At 48.8% G+C, this 15,912-nt stretch overlaps 1 protein-coding gene across 7 annotated transcripts in view; it reads right to left on the reverse strand.

Annotated features, from left to right (window-relative positions):
- The window catches only part of LOC106582392 (band 4.1-like protein 5), a 59,659-nt gene that overhangs the window by 3,882 nt on the left and 39,865 nt on the right, over positions 1-15,912 (reverse strand). For 4 of the 7 annotated variants that reach the window (XM_014165458.3, XM_082967204.1, XM_014165459.3 and 1 more), the window contains exons 15-25: positions 15,604-15,640; positions 13,378-13,505; positions 5,645-5,781; positions 5,206-5,291; positions 3,922-4,050; positions 3,381-3,445; positions 2,524-2,643; positions 942-1,023; positions 704-796; positions 430-495; positions 108-253 (exon numbers count right to left, since the gene is read on the reverse strand). In XM_014165458.3, the coding sequence (XP_014020933.1) occupies positions 108-253; positions 430-495; positions 704-796; positions 942-1,023; positions 2,524-2,643; positions 3,381-3,445; positions 3,922-4,050; positions 5,206-5,291; positions 5,645-5,781; positions 13,378-13,505; positions 15,604-15,640 (1,089 nt within the window). The remainder of the gene's footprint in view (positions 1-107; positions 254-429; positions 496-703; positions 797-941; positions 1,024-2,523; positions 2,644-3,380; positions 3,446-3,921; positions 4,051-5,205; positions 5,292-5,644; positions 5,782-13,377; positions 13,506-15,603; positions 15,641-15,912) is intronic. The other 3 variants (XM_082967205.1, XM_082967207.1, XM_082967208.1) reach the window with 3 other exon arrangements.

The following is a 15,912-nucleotide window of genomic DNA, read 5'->3' on the forward strand; positions in this document are numbered from 1 at the left end:
AAGCCCCTAGCAACTAAGACTAGCAATGATGACCACAATGTCCAGATGAGATGACCTAAAGAGCATTAGGACAAGGTAGAGATGACGACGTGCCACGACGGAGTTACCTGGTGTCCATCACATTGTGCATTTGAGAGGAGAGACGGGGGTGCAGGGCTGGGGTGAGAGCCCCCCCTTCAGGTTGGAGAGGGGCGGCGGTCTTTGCAGAGGGGTCAAGGTCAAAGAGGCCGTTAGTAAAGATGGCAGTGAGTGGCTGTGTTAGAATGGGAGAAGGAAAGTGGACTGGCTGGGTCAGTCTCTACATGAGGCAGCTACAGTAGGGATGGTAGACTGACGTACAGACATACTTAAACCCAGGCCAGACTGTCAGGCTAAAGACAGACAGGAGCATTAAAGCCCGGAGGACAGTCAATGTCCATCAGTACTCACTGCAGCAGCAGGGATGATCCAGCGAGGTGATATCATGGGCTTGGATTGCACTGATGGTGGCAGTAACTACAAGAGAACAATGTTGAAGAGTTACTCAAACACCCATCACTTGGCACAATGAGGCCAAAGTAAGTAGCTGACCGGTCAACATACAGTAGGCATAATGGGTTTGAACTTTAAAGCGAATCACACTTATTTTTGGTAAGTTTGAACTACTCAAGGCAACATAACAGCAGCTGAAGCGTGAGGCAGCAGACAGGGTCTATAGACTTACTACTGGGGTTGGGTCTGAGAAGTCTATCAGGTTACTGCTCAGCGGGGCCCGCAGTGACGGAGGGGTGGGCATCTTCAGCTCCTCAGGTTCAGCCTGCATAGTGACAAGCCAATGGCTATGTTACAAACAGCTCTCACATTCCCACAAAAAGGCATACAATTCTCTGTGCATTCAGATGTAGTTTGCATTCTAATGCACGCGAGTAACCGGAAAAGCAAAACACAGATTAATTGATTACCTTTGTTGGTTGCCCCCCATTAAGTATTTCAAGGGGCATCATAGGTGCTGATTGCATGAGATCCACAGCCAACATCTGAACACTGATGAGGACAGAGGGACGAGAGTTTAATTCATTCCTATAGGGTCTGATGAGGAAGTACTGAACAATAGCAAGGATAACATACACATTATCAATGGACACAATCCTCACAAGTGCTTAATATGCAAAGACATGTATCCAGGCAGAATTGAGTCATGTCACATTAGCAGGAGTGATTCCCATGTTCAATCAGATGGTATCAGAGAGCTATGATTCCCATAATCCACCAGATGGCAGCATAGAGCTGTGTAAAAACAAAGTCTTTGTCTTGAGTGCTGCAACCTATAGCCTAGTAGACTAAAGAACACTCTTTAACAATGCTGACTAGAAACTAAGAAGTGACATATATCCTTAAATGAGTCCGTCAGATGGAGCTGTAGTCCTGACTGCATGAGGCTGCCTCGTGGTACCCTATGGCTGGACAGGTGGCCCCCTCTAACATGGGTGTGCCCCACTCCCTTCCTTCCACACTCTGTCTTAGCCTCACACAAGGCTGGGAGATATGGCCAAAATATCTCCTCATGACGTGATTTTGCCTGTGATTAGCTCCATTCCGTTTCTCTTTCATCCTGAAAAACACTCCAGTCCTTATAAGCATACCCAAAACATGATGCAGCGAGCACTATGCTTGAAAATATGAAGAGTGGTACTCAGTAATGTGTTGTTTTGGATTTGCCCCAAACATAACACTTTGTATTCAGGACAAAAAGTGAATTGCTTTGCCACATTTTTAGCAGGATTCCTTTAGTGCCTTTTTGCAAACAGGATGCATGTTTTGGAATATTTTCCTTCTGCACAGGCTTCCTTCTTTTCACTATCAATTAGGTTAGTATTGTGGAGTAACTACAATGTTGTTGATCCATCCTCAGTTTTCTCCTATCACAGCCATTAAACGCTAATTGTTTTAAAGTCACCGTTGGCCTCATGGTGAAATCCCTGAGCGGTTTCCTTCCACTCCGGCAACTGAGTTAGGAAGGACGCATGTATCTTTGTAGTAACTGGGTGTATTGATACACCATCCAAAGTGTAATTAATAACTTCACCATGCTCAAAAGGATATTCAATGTCTGCTTTTCTTTTTACCCATCTACCAAATGGGGCGGCAGGTAGCCTAGTGGTTAGAGCGTTGGGCCAGTAACCAAAAAGTTGCAGGATCGAATCCCCTAGCTGACAAGGTAAAAATCTGTCGTTCTGCCCCTGAGCAAGGCAGTTAACCCACTGTTCCCCGGCCACTGAAGATGTGGATGTGGATTAAGGCAGCCCCCCGCCCCCCTCTCTGATTCAGAGGGTTAAATGTGGAAGACATTTCAGTTGAAGGCATTCAGTTGTACATCTGACTAGGTATCCCCCTTTCCCAATAGGTGCCCTTTGTGAGGTATTGGAAAACCTCCCTGGTCTTTGTGGTTGAATCTGTGTCTGAAATTCACTGCCCGACTGAGGGACCTTACAATTATTTGTGTGTGTGAGGTACAGGGATGGGTAGTCAGTTTCCCAGTCTCACCTGTCTTCAGCTGTGGTCAGCAGTGTGGGAGTGAGCAGGTCCCTTGACTCCTGTCTCTCGGGACGTCCAGATAGAGACAGGGAGGAGTTGCTGCCCATACGGCCACTACGCACCTTCAGCCTGGGAATGACAAAGAGTGGACAGTAAGAGAGATCTACAACACCCTCCACTACTCAGCTCAACTTAAACATCCAGTTTGTAGAGGCATATTTAGATTTTTCAATGCGAGTCGCCTTTGTTGCTTCCCTCCAGTTTTTATTGCCCTACTGTACCACTACATCAATCCCTCATCTTGTGCACTTCTGTTTGAAGCTCAACATAAGAGGTCACTGGAGAAGGGCAAAACGAAGTTAACTGCTGTTTTTGTGTGTGCAGGGATGCAGGTGTGGTGTTTAGGTTTGTTGAAAAAAAAATAAGAGGGGGGATTTTCTTTCAGAGGAATAATCACCTGAACACATTTTGGCTTTTGTGTTAACTTGACTACAGCTGCAAGAATCCCTCCTGTCAATCAACCCCAAGAGTCCTGCCCACAGAAAAGTGGGCAGCCCCTGGGAATGAGCCGTTGATTCAGGGGGTGATGCCAAGAACCCTCATAAATATTCTAACTGTTAATGAGCTTTGGAGGAAGGCTGCGATTGGCTTAGGCTGGCTGTGGAGTGTTGGGGTGACTCCAGGGAGATGGAGACAGGGGAGGCTTGGTGACGTTCCAAGATTGAGGTTTCCTTTGTCATGAAATACCGTACAATAAAGCGTGATCATCCAATGCTTTGAATGCATGAGGGGAAGTGAAAGATGGCACACTAAAGGGTAGAGACTAGGAACACAACCGTAGTGACTCTTTCAGTGTCCTCACTCACCTGGCTGCAGCTTCCTGTACATTGGTGTTCTTGTCCCCCATCACAACATGCTCCTCCTGGGAGCTCTATAACATACAGAACATCAGTGGAGGTATAATACAATCAATATGCCAGGTTGGGTGTATTTCAAAAAGAAAATTGCCACTGTATCCAACTTCATGGTTATCCAAAGGTTTACAGTACTTATACAATACTTCCTCGTCTACATGTAAGATTCCAAAGCATCCCTGTACCATTTCTATGTTGCACCAAGATGATTTCTGGGTGTCCATCGACAAAGTGCTAGCACAGACAGTACAGTATGAAGATAGGGAGAAACTGCTCCTCCAATCGAAATCCCTGATCACGCTTGTAGGCGATGTCATGGCGACGGTGGCTAGCTAAGCTTATGGGCAGAAACATGTAAATCGGTTCTAAAATGAACTACTAAGGAAGAATTTCTCACTTCTCCCATTGACTTCCCAACCCTGTCTTGGTCTGTGGAACCTGCTTTGAAGCGTTCCTGGAAGTATTGCAAAACTCTGACGCTAGTGTTCAGTACCTTGAGGGCAGCCTGTGCCTGGGCTTTGATGATGTTACGCTTCAGGTCCTCTGGGGGGCGAAGTGGAGAAGGCACAGAGCTGCTACCCACACTGTTCAGACACTTCTCTGTGAGCTTCACCACATCCTCCTTGTGGGGGGACCAACACACACACGTTCGGCTACAGTATCTTCCTGTAAAGGCTGTAGTTACAATATCTCTGCCCTCCACCTTCTTTTAAGATAAAAACAAAACCACCCCCAGCCTTTCTCCCCCAGCCTTTCTCCCCCCACCCCCAGCCTTTCTCCCCCCACCCCCAGAGTTTCTCCCCCAGCCTTTCTCCCCCAGCCTTTCTCCCCCAGCCTTTCTCCCCCCACCCCCAGCCTTTCTCCCCCCACCCCCAGAGTTTCTCCCCCCACCCCTTCTCCCCCAGCCTTTCTCCCCCCACCCCCAGCCTTTCTCCCCCAGCCTTTCTCCCCCCACCCCCAGAGTTTCTCCCCCCACCCCCAGCCTTTCTCCCCCCACCCCCAGCATTTCTCCCCCCACCCCCAGCATTTCTCCCCCCACCCCCAGCATTTCTCCCCCCACCCCCAGCATTTCTCCCCCCACCCCCAGCCTTTCTCCCCCCACCCCCAGCCTTTCTCCCCCCACCCCCAGCCTTTCTCCCCCCACCCCCAGCCTTTCTCCCCCCACCCCCAGCCTTTCTTCCCCAGCCTGCTGAGTTGCTCCCTGTCTGCCATTGCTCCATACATTAATTAGCCTGTCATACTAGCCTACTGTCTTCCTTAGCATATGGAGGCAATTAGGGTCCCTGTAAAACTAAAACCAACACTCCTGGCAAGCTCCCTGCCTTTCAGCACACATCAAATCAAAAACCATCACAAATTTGCTTTTTCCCCAGAGAGACGGACCATGCAGCTCTCTGCCCCACCAGGGAGACGGACCATGCAGCTCTCTGCCCCACCAGGGAGACGGACCATGCAGCTCTCTGCCCCACCAGGGAGACGGACCATGCAGCTCTCTGCCTCTCTTCCCATACAACGCAGCGCTGCTCGTCTGACTGACACTAACCAGGCTTTGTTCCCTGTAGAGGGTGGTGTGTGTGTATGGCTGAGTGTATGTACACATTATTCATGTCTCTTTTGGGCATACAGAGTATCCCCCTTTCATTTTCTCTCTCCTCTCCCCCCTTCCACCCCTTTCTCCCTACCCCCCTCTCCCTACCCCCCTCTCGCCACCCCCTTCCCCCCTCTCGCCACCCCCTTCCCCCCTCTCGCCACCCCTCTTCCAGCTGAGTGCATTGACCTGGTTGTTCATGTTGAGGTTGGCTCTGGAAGGGACAGGGAGCGAGAGACTGTGTAGTTCCAGGTGCTTCAGCCGCGCTGCCGTCTCTGTTGAAGAAACAGGGACAGGTCTTTACTATCAGTAACACTCCTGGTGGAGCACACAGAACATTTAACTGTTGAATACATTTCACAGTTCCATTCAGCACGTTCAATAACACCAGTGACCGTCTGTGGTGTACCAAGCCTCCCGTAACAAACATCCTGTGTTTGGTAGGCAGGATATTTGCAAGGCAGTGCGCTTCTTTCTGACATTATACAACCTTACCGAACACAACTTCCTCTGCAAGGGGAGTACTTTTAATGAGGCAAGTACTACTACTAAGGTTACCTACTAAACATATGACATGACTGGTGTTGTACAGTAAGTCCAGCCTTGGCATGACTGTGTGTAAGCTCACCGGCAAGAGAGACTTTCTCCTCCCCTGTGAGGCTGGAGGCGGAGGCAGACAGGCCTGCTGTCGCCATGGGAACAGGTGTATGGATGACGTCATTAACGCATGTCTCCAGCAGATCAGCTACGAGTGGCAGGGCCATGCTGCGGACACACACACACACACACACAAGGACAGATAGAGGCATGGAGGGAGACACTGCTATACAAGCAGAGTTTTCCAGAGCATTTAATCTGACAACAAAATTAACAACCTCCAGGGTAGTTACTGGGCCCAGGTTTTTCCCCCCTGATCAAGTCACCTGGTACAGAAAAACAGGGTCACAACATGAGTAGGACTTACCTGTGAACACTGGATGAGAAAGGCTGAAGAGTTTGCCCCACTGTGACAGTTAGTGAATGAGGCTCAGAGCCAGCACCATGCACCACAAATCCTGATATCAACATACCATATGCATAATTACACTTGTAAGTCAACAGCTGCTTTATCAGGCCTCGAGTTAGCTCAAGTAACTGTATGGTAATGAGGAAGTAGCTTGTTCTCTACATCAAAGAGGGCCTTGAAGTGAGACCAGCAGGGCGTAGCTTACACTTGGCTGCAGCCTGAGGACAAAGACACAGTGAAAGCTGAGGGAAATATTACCACCTACTGCCTCAAGTCCTGTAGACGTGACACACCACACATCATGTAACACGACATTGGCATCATCCATATAAACTCCATGTAAGGAGAACAACAATGGTCTGAGAACTCTTTACACACAGTTTGGGAGGGAAAGGGAGACTGGTGGGAAAAGGGAGTTGGAGAGGGAGGGAAGGGGATAGAGGGAGTAGCGAGAGGGGGCGGTGTACTAGCTAGCGAATCACATTCCATATGTGACTGCAGTGGGATTACAGGCTGAGAGGCTGTGTTTATGCAGGCAGCCCAATTCTGATATTTATTTCACTAATTAGTCTTTTGAGCAAAACAGATCAGCTCTGAAAAAGATTCACTGTGAAAAGATCTGATGTGACTGGTCAAAAGACCAATTACTGGACAAAAGAGCAGCATTGGGCTGCCTGTGTGAAAGCAGCCTAAGAGGCTTTGATACAACTGGTTTCAGTTGTCACAGAGGAGACACCTGCCTCCCTTATAGTAAAGAAGATGCTGCCAGCTACTAATAATTATGCCTCAGGGACTAGTGGCAGCACTGGCCATAATACAGCCAAACAGCACTTGTTGCCTCTACAGAATGAACAAATAAGTATACAAATGACTGAGTGCAGTGCACTTTACACTGAAACGATATAAACAACAACTGTCTACTCACAAACTGGAGTTGGGCTCTTTATTTCTGTTCATTATCACAAGTCTCAATAAATTACAAAGCTGAGACAACCTGTTCACACGACTTAATAATGTAAACAGGAAGTTCATTTAAAAATCAGCATTGGTAGAGCTGTGTAAGAGTACTGTCAATATATAGAAATAATATAGAATTATTAGATTACATACAAATTAACCAGCAAGTACACTGTTAGGAATCCATCTTCTATCTGTATTCATAGTTTGTGCATCAACTTAACACCAATTAAGGCCAGACTGAAACATGTGCAGATCCATAAAACGTACCAAAACAGATTAAAAAAATCAATAATCATAAAAACGTGGGTTGAATCAAATCATTGGATGATTGAGAATACACAAAGACAGCTGGCAGTAACATGAAATATAACACATAAAACAACTGGGGAAGTGAGAACAAGAGGAACACCTAATATCCCTGGTAATAAAGTCATTCTTCAGAGACATACGTCTTTCAGTCTGTCTATAATTGAACAGAACAGTGGTCCAGTGGCTTCATGTTCCCTCTCTCCTCTTGGCTCCTGTCTACAGACTGGTTTTTGTTCTACTGTTTCTCCCTCGATACCATCTTGCCAGACCCAGACAGTTTCACTGGGTAGGGGTGAGGTGGGGCGGGGTGAGGTGGGGTGGGGGGTGTCGTGGCAGTTTCAGTGGTTGAGTGAGGAGGAGGAGGAATGGGCAGGAGTAGAGAGAGAGAGTGAATAGTCCAGGTAATGTGGTGTCAGCTGAGCACTGAGACACACAGAGCTCTGTCTGGTCTGTCTCTTGTTGAGGATTAGCCTAGTGTCCTAGTGAGACGGGTGTGACAGGGGGAAGGTCCAGTGGTGTCCGCCCACCCACCCACCTCCAGGAGGAGAAGGAGAGGGTCCTCCCACCCACCCACCTCCAGGAGAAGGAGGGTCAGCATTGGGTGGTGAAAGGGTGAGGCCTGGACAGGAAGGGTGGAGGAGAGGAGAAGACAGTGGGTATGGGGGAAGGAGTGTGTGGAAGAGAGGGATGGCAGAGCAGATGAGGAGAGAGGACTGGAGAGGAGATATAGCAGAACCTACAGAGAAGGACTTGACCTGCCTATATTAGGTGTTCAGTGACTAATCAGCTGTGGGTGACTATTCTTTCTACAAACTAAAGTCAGTGTACCTACCAAGTGCAAGACAGAGGTAAACGGGATGTCCTGAAGTTAGCAATCCCTTACATGATAGTATTACAACAGCATTGAGAAAGAGAGATCTAACTATGCGTCACCATTGCTGTTGAAAAGGATGAAAATAACCTATGGAGTGATGGAAGGTCTATATAATTCACTACATACATTAAGATGTTGTGACATCACTGCATGATGATCTCAGAGACATGAATAGTCGTGACATTCTTTACAGTGTGGTTGACTAACAGAACTACATCAGTGGATTTCAAGCACCGCATTTCAAATCACAGATTAAAATCGGCAGACTGTAATCTTCGTGGAAAGTGAAATAATCTGTTGGGACTGAATGGGATGTGTATGATAAGAGCAGCACTATGTAGGGTTTTTCCATCACTGGTTATTTGGACAAATCACAATTTCGCAGGTGTTAGCATCTTTTGAATTTAACTTGCAAAGAGAGCGTGGAGCACCTCGTTCCAGTTCCACTCCTCATTCCAGTATTTCTTGAGCTCTTCTCCTAACATGTATGGACCAAGAACTTAATCGAGCAGATGACCAATTACGTGAAACTTTAGTTCAGGGTTAGCTGAGATTAGGAAGATAGGAAACACCTCTTCCAATGTTGACCGTTTCACAAACTCAATATGAGTGGAGCGTGTTTCTCATACTTATGCATGCCTAGGGGATTGCAAAGCTACTGTTTATTTACCAAAGTTAATCAAATCTTCTGTCATTTTGGTAATTAACAGGTACTCTATGGCAATCTATAGCATCTTGGGTCATTTATAGAGTATATAGTATACATTTTTTTATATCTGTGTCTATATTGTCCATGAGTTTCTGTCCTTGAAATTGATCAAAATTCTGGTAGTTTACTGGTAAACTTAGAAAGTTTCCAGTAATATATCTCGCTTTACAACCCGCTGAAGAAGCAGGCAACTCCATACCCATACAACTAGGCTAACCTCTCTTCAAAGACTGCTAAAAAAGTGGTGTGTGCTAGTGGTGTACTAATCAGAAATGTTAACATTGATGTTCGCAGTACTTCTACAGAAGGTAGATGATGAGGTGTGTATAGATGAGTGTGAAACTGAGGTCAAAGAAGAGGTAACAGTAAAATATCATTACACATCAGACAGACAAGGAGGACAACTTAACATCAATGAAACATTCTTTTTTTTAAAAGCTACTGTGGCTAGCTAGCTATAAATGTGCTTGTTGTCATGTATTGGTTAGGTTAGTGGGAAGGCAGGCAGATGATTGGTAAGTGGAGTGATTGGGAGTGTGTTTGGTGGAGGTTAATGAGGGTAAACTGAGGGAGAGAGGAGAAGAGGAAAAGAGGTTAGCATGCAGAATCATCCACGGGTTGGGGTGGAGAGGAGTGCAACCTAAAGACCAATTTAACACGACTCCTATGCTTCTGTAAAAGTCTATTTCTCAGGGCTTGGAAATTAACACTGGCCTTCACCTGCATCGTTAATCCTCAACAACTGAAAACGGAACCAATGACATCATCTTCAATATCTTCCGAGGTACAGCCAGGAAAGCTAAGCAGTGAGCAAAGAGCCTAAGGAATGTGTCTAGCAGGTCTAGTTCATTGCCAGTAACTGCACAAACAAATCATCTCATCTCAACATGAATCAACGCAAGAGATTATCAAATTACAGGAAAGAATAAAACCAAACCCCCCTGAAAAACGATTCAGTGAGTCCGACGTCAGGCTCCTATCAGTATAAACAGTCATAATCCTGGTCCTTAAAGTCTCTGCTCTGGCCCTGGTCTGTGTCGCAGTCACATCCACAGGATTAGGAGGTGTTACTCCAGAGAAATCCTTGCTTCATTTATTCATGTGAATTCCCCACTTAACACTGTGCTATGGTCACAGCTGCTATAAAACGCACAGTGAGTAAAAGCTACACAGTGTACAAAACATTAGGAACACCCTTCCAAGAGGCTTCTATAAACAGCTTCTACCCCCCAAGATATAAGACTGCTGAAGATCTAGTCAAATGGCTACCCAGACTATTTGCATTGCCCCCCCACGCTTCACAGTTCAGCTTGCAAGCATCCCCCTTTTTCCTCCAAACATAACAATGGTCATTATGGCCAACCAGTTCTATTTTTGTTTCATCAGACCAGAGGACATTTCTCCAAAAAGTACAATCTTTGTCCCCATGTCCAGTTGCAAACTGTAGTTTGGCTTTTTTATGGCGGTTTTGGAGCAGTGGCTTCTTCCTTGCTGAGAGGCCTTTCAGATTAGGTCGATATAGGACTCGTTTCACTGTGGATATAGATACTTTTGTACCCGTTTCCTCCAGCATCTTCACAAAGGTCCTTTGTTGTTCTGGGATTGATTTGCTCTTTTCGCACCAAAGTACGTTAATCTCTAGCACTAGCGGTTCTGGGGGGGGAGCAGGGGGGCCAGTGTCCCTGTGACAACAATTTTGGACCCCCTTGTGGCCCCCCTAAATGTGGAGTATGAAATAATTTTTACATACATTTTTACTATCGTTCTTTTTTTACATCCGTTATTAGACAGTGGCAACGCGGAACATGGTCTTTTGCCTGCTACTGCCTGCAATGCAGTGAAGAAAACGATATGACAACAATAACGTCTAATGTAACTGGCCCCTCTAACAGTACAACTGGCCCCAGCTTGGCCCCCCCAGATGAAATGGTCTAGAACCGCCACTGACCTCTAGGAGACAGAATACATCTCCTTCCTGAGCGGTATGACAGCTGTGTGGTCCCATGGTGTTTATACCTACATACTATTGTTTGTACAAATGAACGTGGTACCTTCAGGCGTTTGGAAATTGCTCCCAAGGATGAACCAGACTTTTTTCTGAGGTCTTCGCTGATTTCTTTTGATTTTCCCATGATGTCACACAAAGAGGCACTGAGTTTGAAGGTAGGCCTTGAAATACATCCCCAGGTACACCTCCAATTGACTCAAATGATGTCAATTAGCCTATCAGAAGCTTCTAAAGCCATGACATGATTTTCTGGAATTTTCCAAGCTGTTTAAAGGTACAGTCAACTTCTGAACCATTAGAATTGTGATACAGTGAATTCTAAGTGAAATAATCTGTCTGTAAACAATTGTTGGAAAAATTACTTGTGTCATGCACACAGTAGATGTCCTAACCAACTTGCCAAAATGATAGTTTGTTAACAAGAAATTTGTGGAGTGGTTGAAAAAGGAGTTTTAATGACTCCAACATAAGTGTATGTAAACTTCTGACTTCAACTGTACCTGCATATAACCCTCTACTACACCACTGATGGGGAATAGGCCTAGATCCAGGGAGGATGGTGTGCCATTATCTTCTTTTCCACCGCCTGATCTGATCGCATGACAACGTGAGAATCTCTTCCCTGGCCTGTGTGAAGTGGTTCTGAAGAGATCTCCTGGCCTAAAGTAAACTTTCATTAAATCGTAATCACCAGCTGGCAGAGACCTTCAAGCTTGTTCACTCAGTGCCATGAAATATGCACCAAGTGTGATTTAAGCATTTATAGGCTGTGGGCTGACATTTTGATCTATCCTCAGTGGCTGCTTTAATCAAATCAAACAACTAGCCTACAGTACTGCATTATCATTATAATCAAGTTTGTTTATCATTACTCTTCCTCACATGGCTAGGGAGGGAGACGAGAAGTGAAATAAGGACTCAAATGGTAGATATAATCTCAGCCAGGTACTGAGCCAATAAGGGAAAAGGATTTAACAAAGAGGGAGGATACAGTAGCATTAGTAGATCACAACAAGTGGTGGTCGTAAAAACGGGACAGAGGCCAAAGGTCACCTGAGTATTTGGGTTGGTATTGAAGGAGGATCAATGCAGAGAGCAACCATTACCATGGATGAAGATGATTTGTTTACCCCAGGAGGCAGTCCCCAGCCCTGAATCACAGGACCCAGTCCCCAGCCCTGAATCACAGGAAGTCCCCAGCCCTGAATCACAGGAAGTCCCCAGCCCTGAATCACAGGACCCAGCAGGCCAAGATAATTTAATTGGTTGAAGCAGAACTCCAGATAACTTGGAGGGTACATACCTTGCCTTATGAAAAGGCCTGTTTGGTTTCAGTACATCATACTAGAACAAAAAGGTAGAGCTTAAAAATGGGGATTTATCTTAAAAGAGCACAGCTTCAAGGTCAACCAAATACAGGAAACCGTTTATTTTTAATATGTCAGGAATTCTAAAGGCAGACAGCCTTCATTGCAGAGTCATCCTCTGGGGATCAAGTTTTAGGAGAGAAGAGAGAGGGGGCTGAGGAAAAGGACGAGGTATTTCCTAGAAAAGAGAGTTTGTTGTTTCCAACCCAGCCAGGGCCATGGCCACCACCAACTCAGCAGTAGCTGGACTACAACCACTATCCGTCTACTCAGTGTCGTAACACACTGTCAAACATGCACCACCACCCCCCAGATCCCCTTCTAGTCACTCAGTGTACCTCTACACACACACACCAAACCACCCTACCTCCTGAGAGCTCCAGGGTGAGTGTAATGTAGCCAGGGTCATGTTCACTAGGGCACGCCATGGAAAATGCTTCAATACATTTTGCAACGGAAAACAAATGTGTTTCTTATTGAACAAGTCCAGTTAATCCCACCACTGTTTCAGTCCAATTTATTCCATTTGGTGCTTAATGAACACGACCCAGGGGGCCTAGTGGTTAGAGCATTGGGCCAGTAACCAAAAAGTTGCAGGATCAAATCCCCTAGCTGACAAGGTAAAAATCTGTCGTTCTGCCCCTGAGCAAGGCAGTTACCCCACTGTTCCCCGGGCGCCGAAGACAGGAATGTTGATTAAGGCAGCCCCCACACCTCTCTGATTCAGAGGGATTGGGTTAAATGTGGAAGGCACATTTAAGTGTCTCCCCATCTGCCTGGTCACTAGCTGTCGCAGAGTAGGCACTAGGCAGAGCCACTACGCGCATCCACAATGGCACCTTATTCCCTCCATAGCCCACTGCTCTGATGAAAAGTAATGCACTACATAGGAAATAGGGTGTGATTTGGGATGTAGCCTCTGTGTCCTCCACCCAGTACCCACTGCCCAATTACAGCTCTGTGTCCACCACCCAGTACTCACCGCCCAGTGCCACCCAGTACCCAGTGCCGTGCCACCCACTGCCACCCAGTACCCAGTACCCAGTGCCACCCAGTACCCAGTGCCAGCAGGATGAATAGATTAGGAAGCTTAATGCTCTTATGACATTAGAACAGAGAGCGCCTCACCTCCTCTTCTCCGATTGGCCACCGCCAGGACTCCTGGGGAGGGTTTTGATTTCCATAGGTCTGCTGGTGGAGACTGAGGATGCAGGGCTGACCACCGGCAGGGACCAGGGGCTTCTGATGTGGAGGGGCTTGGGGAAACAGAGAGACAGGGGTTAGGTCTGATGTGGAGGGGCCGGGGGAGAGACAGGGGTTAGGTCTGATGTGGAGGGGCCGGGGGGAGAGACAGGGGTTAGGTCTGATGTGGAGGGGCCGGGGGGAGAGACAGGGGTTAGGTCTGATGTGGAGGGGCCGGGGGAGAGACAGGGGTTAGGTCTGATGTGGAGGGGCCGGGGGAGAGACAGGGGTTAGGTCTGATGTGGAGGGGCCGGGGGGAGAGACAGGGGTTAGGTCTGATGTGGAGGGGCCGGGGGAGAGACAGGGGTTAGGTCTGATGTGGAGGGGCCGGGGGAGAGACAGGGGTTAGGTCTGATGTGGAGGGGCCGGGGGGAGAGACAGGGGTTAGGTCTGATGTGGAGGGGCCGGGGGGAGAGACAGGGGTTAGGTCTGATGTGGAGGGGCCGGGGGAGAGACAGGGGTTAGGTCTGATGTGGAGGGGCCGGGGGAGAGACAGGGGTTAGGTCTGATGTGGAGGGGCCGGGGGAGAGACAGGGGTTAGGTCTGATGTGGAGGGGCCGGGGGAGAGACAGGGGTTAGGTCTGATGTGGAGGGGCCGGGGGGAGAGACAGGGGTTAGGTCTGATGTGGAGGGGCCGGGGGAGAGACAGGGGTTAGGTCTGATGTGGAGGGGCCGGGGGGAGAGACAGGGGTTAGGTCTGATGTGGAGGGGCCGGGGGAGAGACAGGGGTTAGGTCTGATGTGGAGGGGCCGGGGGAGAGACAGGGGTTAGGTCTGATGTGGAGGGGCCGGGGGGAGAGACAGGGGTTAGGTCTGATGTGGAGGGGCCGGGGGAGAGACAGGGGTTAGGTCTGATGTGGAGGGGCCGGGGGAGAGACAGGGGTTAGGTCTGATGTGGAGGGGCCGGGGGAGAGACAGGGGTTAGGTCTGATGTGGAGGGGCCGGGGGAGAGACAGGGGTTAGGTCTGATGTGGAGGGGCCGGGGGAGAGACAGGGGTTAGGTCTGATGTGGAGGGGCCGGGGGGAGAGACAGGGGTTAGGTCTGATGTGGAGGGGCCGGGGGGAGAGACAGGGGTTAGGTCTGATGTGGAGGGGCCGGGGGAGAGACAGGGGTTAGGTCTGATGTGGAGGGGCCGGGGGAGAGACAGGGGTTAGGTCTGATGTGGAGGGGCCGGGGGGAGAGACAGGGGTTAGGTCTGATGTGGAGGGGCCGGGGGAGAGACAGGGGTTAGGTCTGATGTGGAGGGGCCGGGGGAGAGACAGGGGTTAGGTCTGATGTGGAGGGGCCGGGGGAGAGACAGGGGTTAGGTCTGATGTGGAGGGGCCGGGGGAGAGACAGGGGTTAGGTCTGATGTGGAGGGGCCGGGGGAGAGACAGGGGTTAGGTCTGATGTGGAGGGGCCGGGGGAGAGACAGGGGTTAGGTCTGATGTGGAGGGGCCGGGGGAGAGACAGGGGTTAGGTCTGATGTGGAGGGGCCGGGGGAGAGACAGGGGTTAGGTCTGATGTGGAGGGGCCGGGGGGAGAGACAGGGGTTAGGTCTGATGTGGAGGGGCCGGGGGAGAGACAGGGGTTAGGTCTGATGTGGAGGGGCCGGGGGGAGAGACAGGGGTTAGGTCTGATGTGGAGGGGCCGGGGGAGAGACAGGGGTTAGGTCTGATGTGGAGGGGCCGGGGGAGAGACAGGGGTTAGGTCTGATGTGGAGGGGCCGGGGGAGAGACAGGGGTTAGGTCTGATGTGGAGGGGCCGGGGGAGAGACAGGGGTTAGGTCTGATGTGGAGGGGCCGGGGGAGAGACAGGGGTTAGGTCTGATGTGGAGGGGCCGGGGGAGAACAAGGGGTTAGGTCTGATGTGGAGGGGCCGGGGGAGAGACAGGGGTTAGGTCTGATGTGGAGGGGCCGGGGGAGAGACAGGGGTTAGGTCCGTTTGGCTATTTGAATATTCAAATAACCATGCCCATCCCTAACACTGATTCTTCCAAGTCCTGAAATAAAAAAAGCATGTTGAATTGAGATTCTCCATAGAAAGTGCTTCCTAGTCCAAGACCAGGTTTAATATGTGCCTGGGAAACTGTCTCGAGAGTCAGTAGGGTTCAAGGACAGCAGAGCAACATACCTTGGCATCTTTGTTGGGGCTCATTCCGTTGTTCTGACTGGTAAAGAGAGGAGAGAGAACTCAACGAACATGATTGTGTTTTTTTAACCTTTGACCTTTCAGCCTTAAGAGCTTATGTAACCCTAAAGCAAATGACATTCCACCCTTGTTTTCAACAGAAGACATGGCTGCCATGTCAAGGCTGCTGTGGAAGACTCATGTCCTTGTCAGAGCACTATGCCTTTGATTAATCACTCATCGCTATGGCGATGCATGTGAAGTGAGCATCATCACTCCCACAGTCATGATGACATCACTGCTAACTACCTA

The sequence above is a fragment of the Salmo salar genome, chromosome 21, assembly GCF_965601325.2.
Source record: "Salmo salar chromosome 21, fSalSal1, whole genome shotgun sequence".
NCBI lineage: Eukaryota > Metazoa > Chordata > Actinopteri > Salmoniformes > Salmonidae > Salmo > Salmo salar.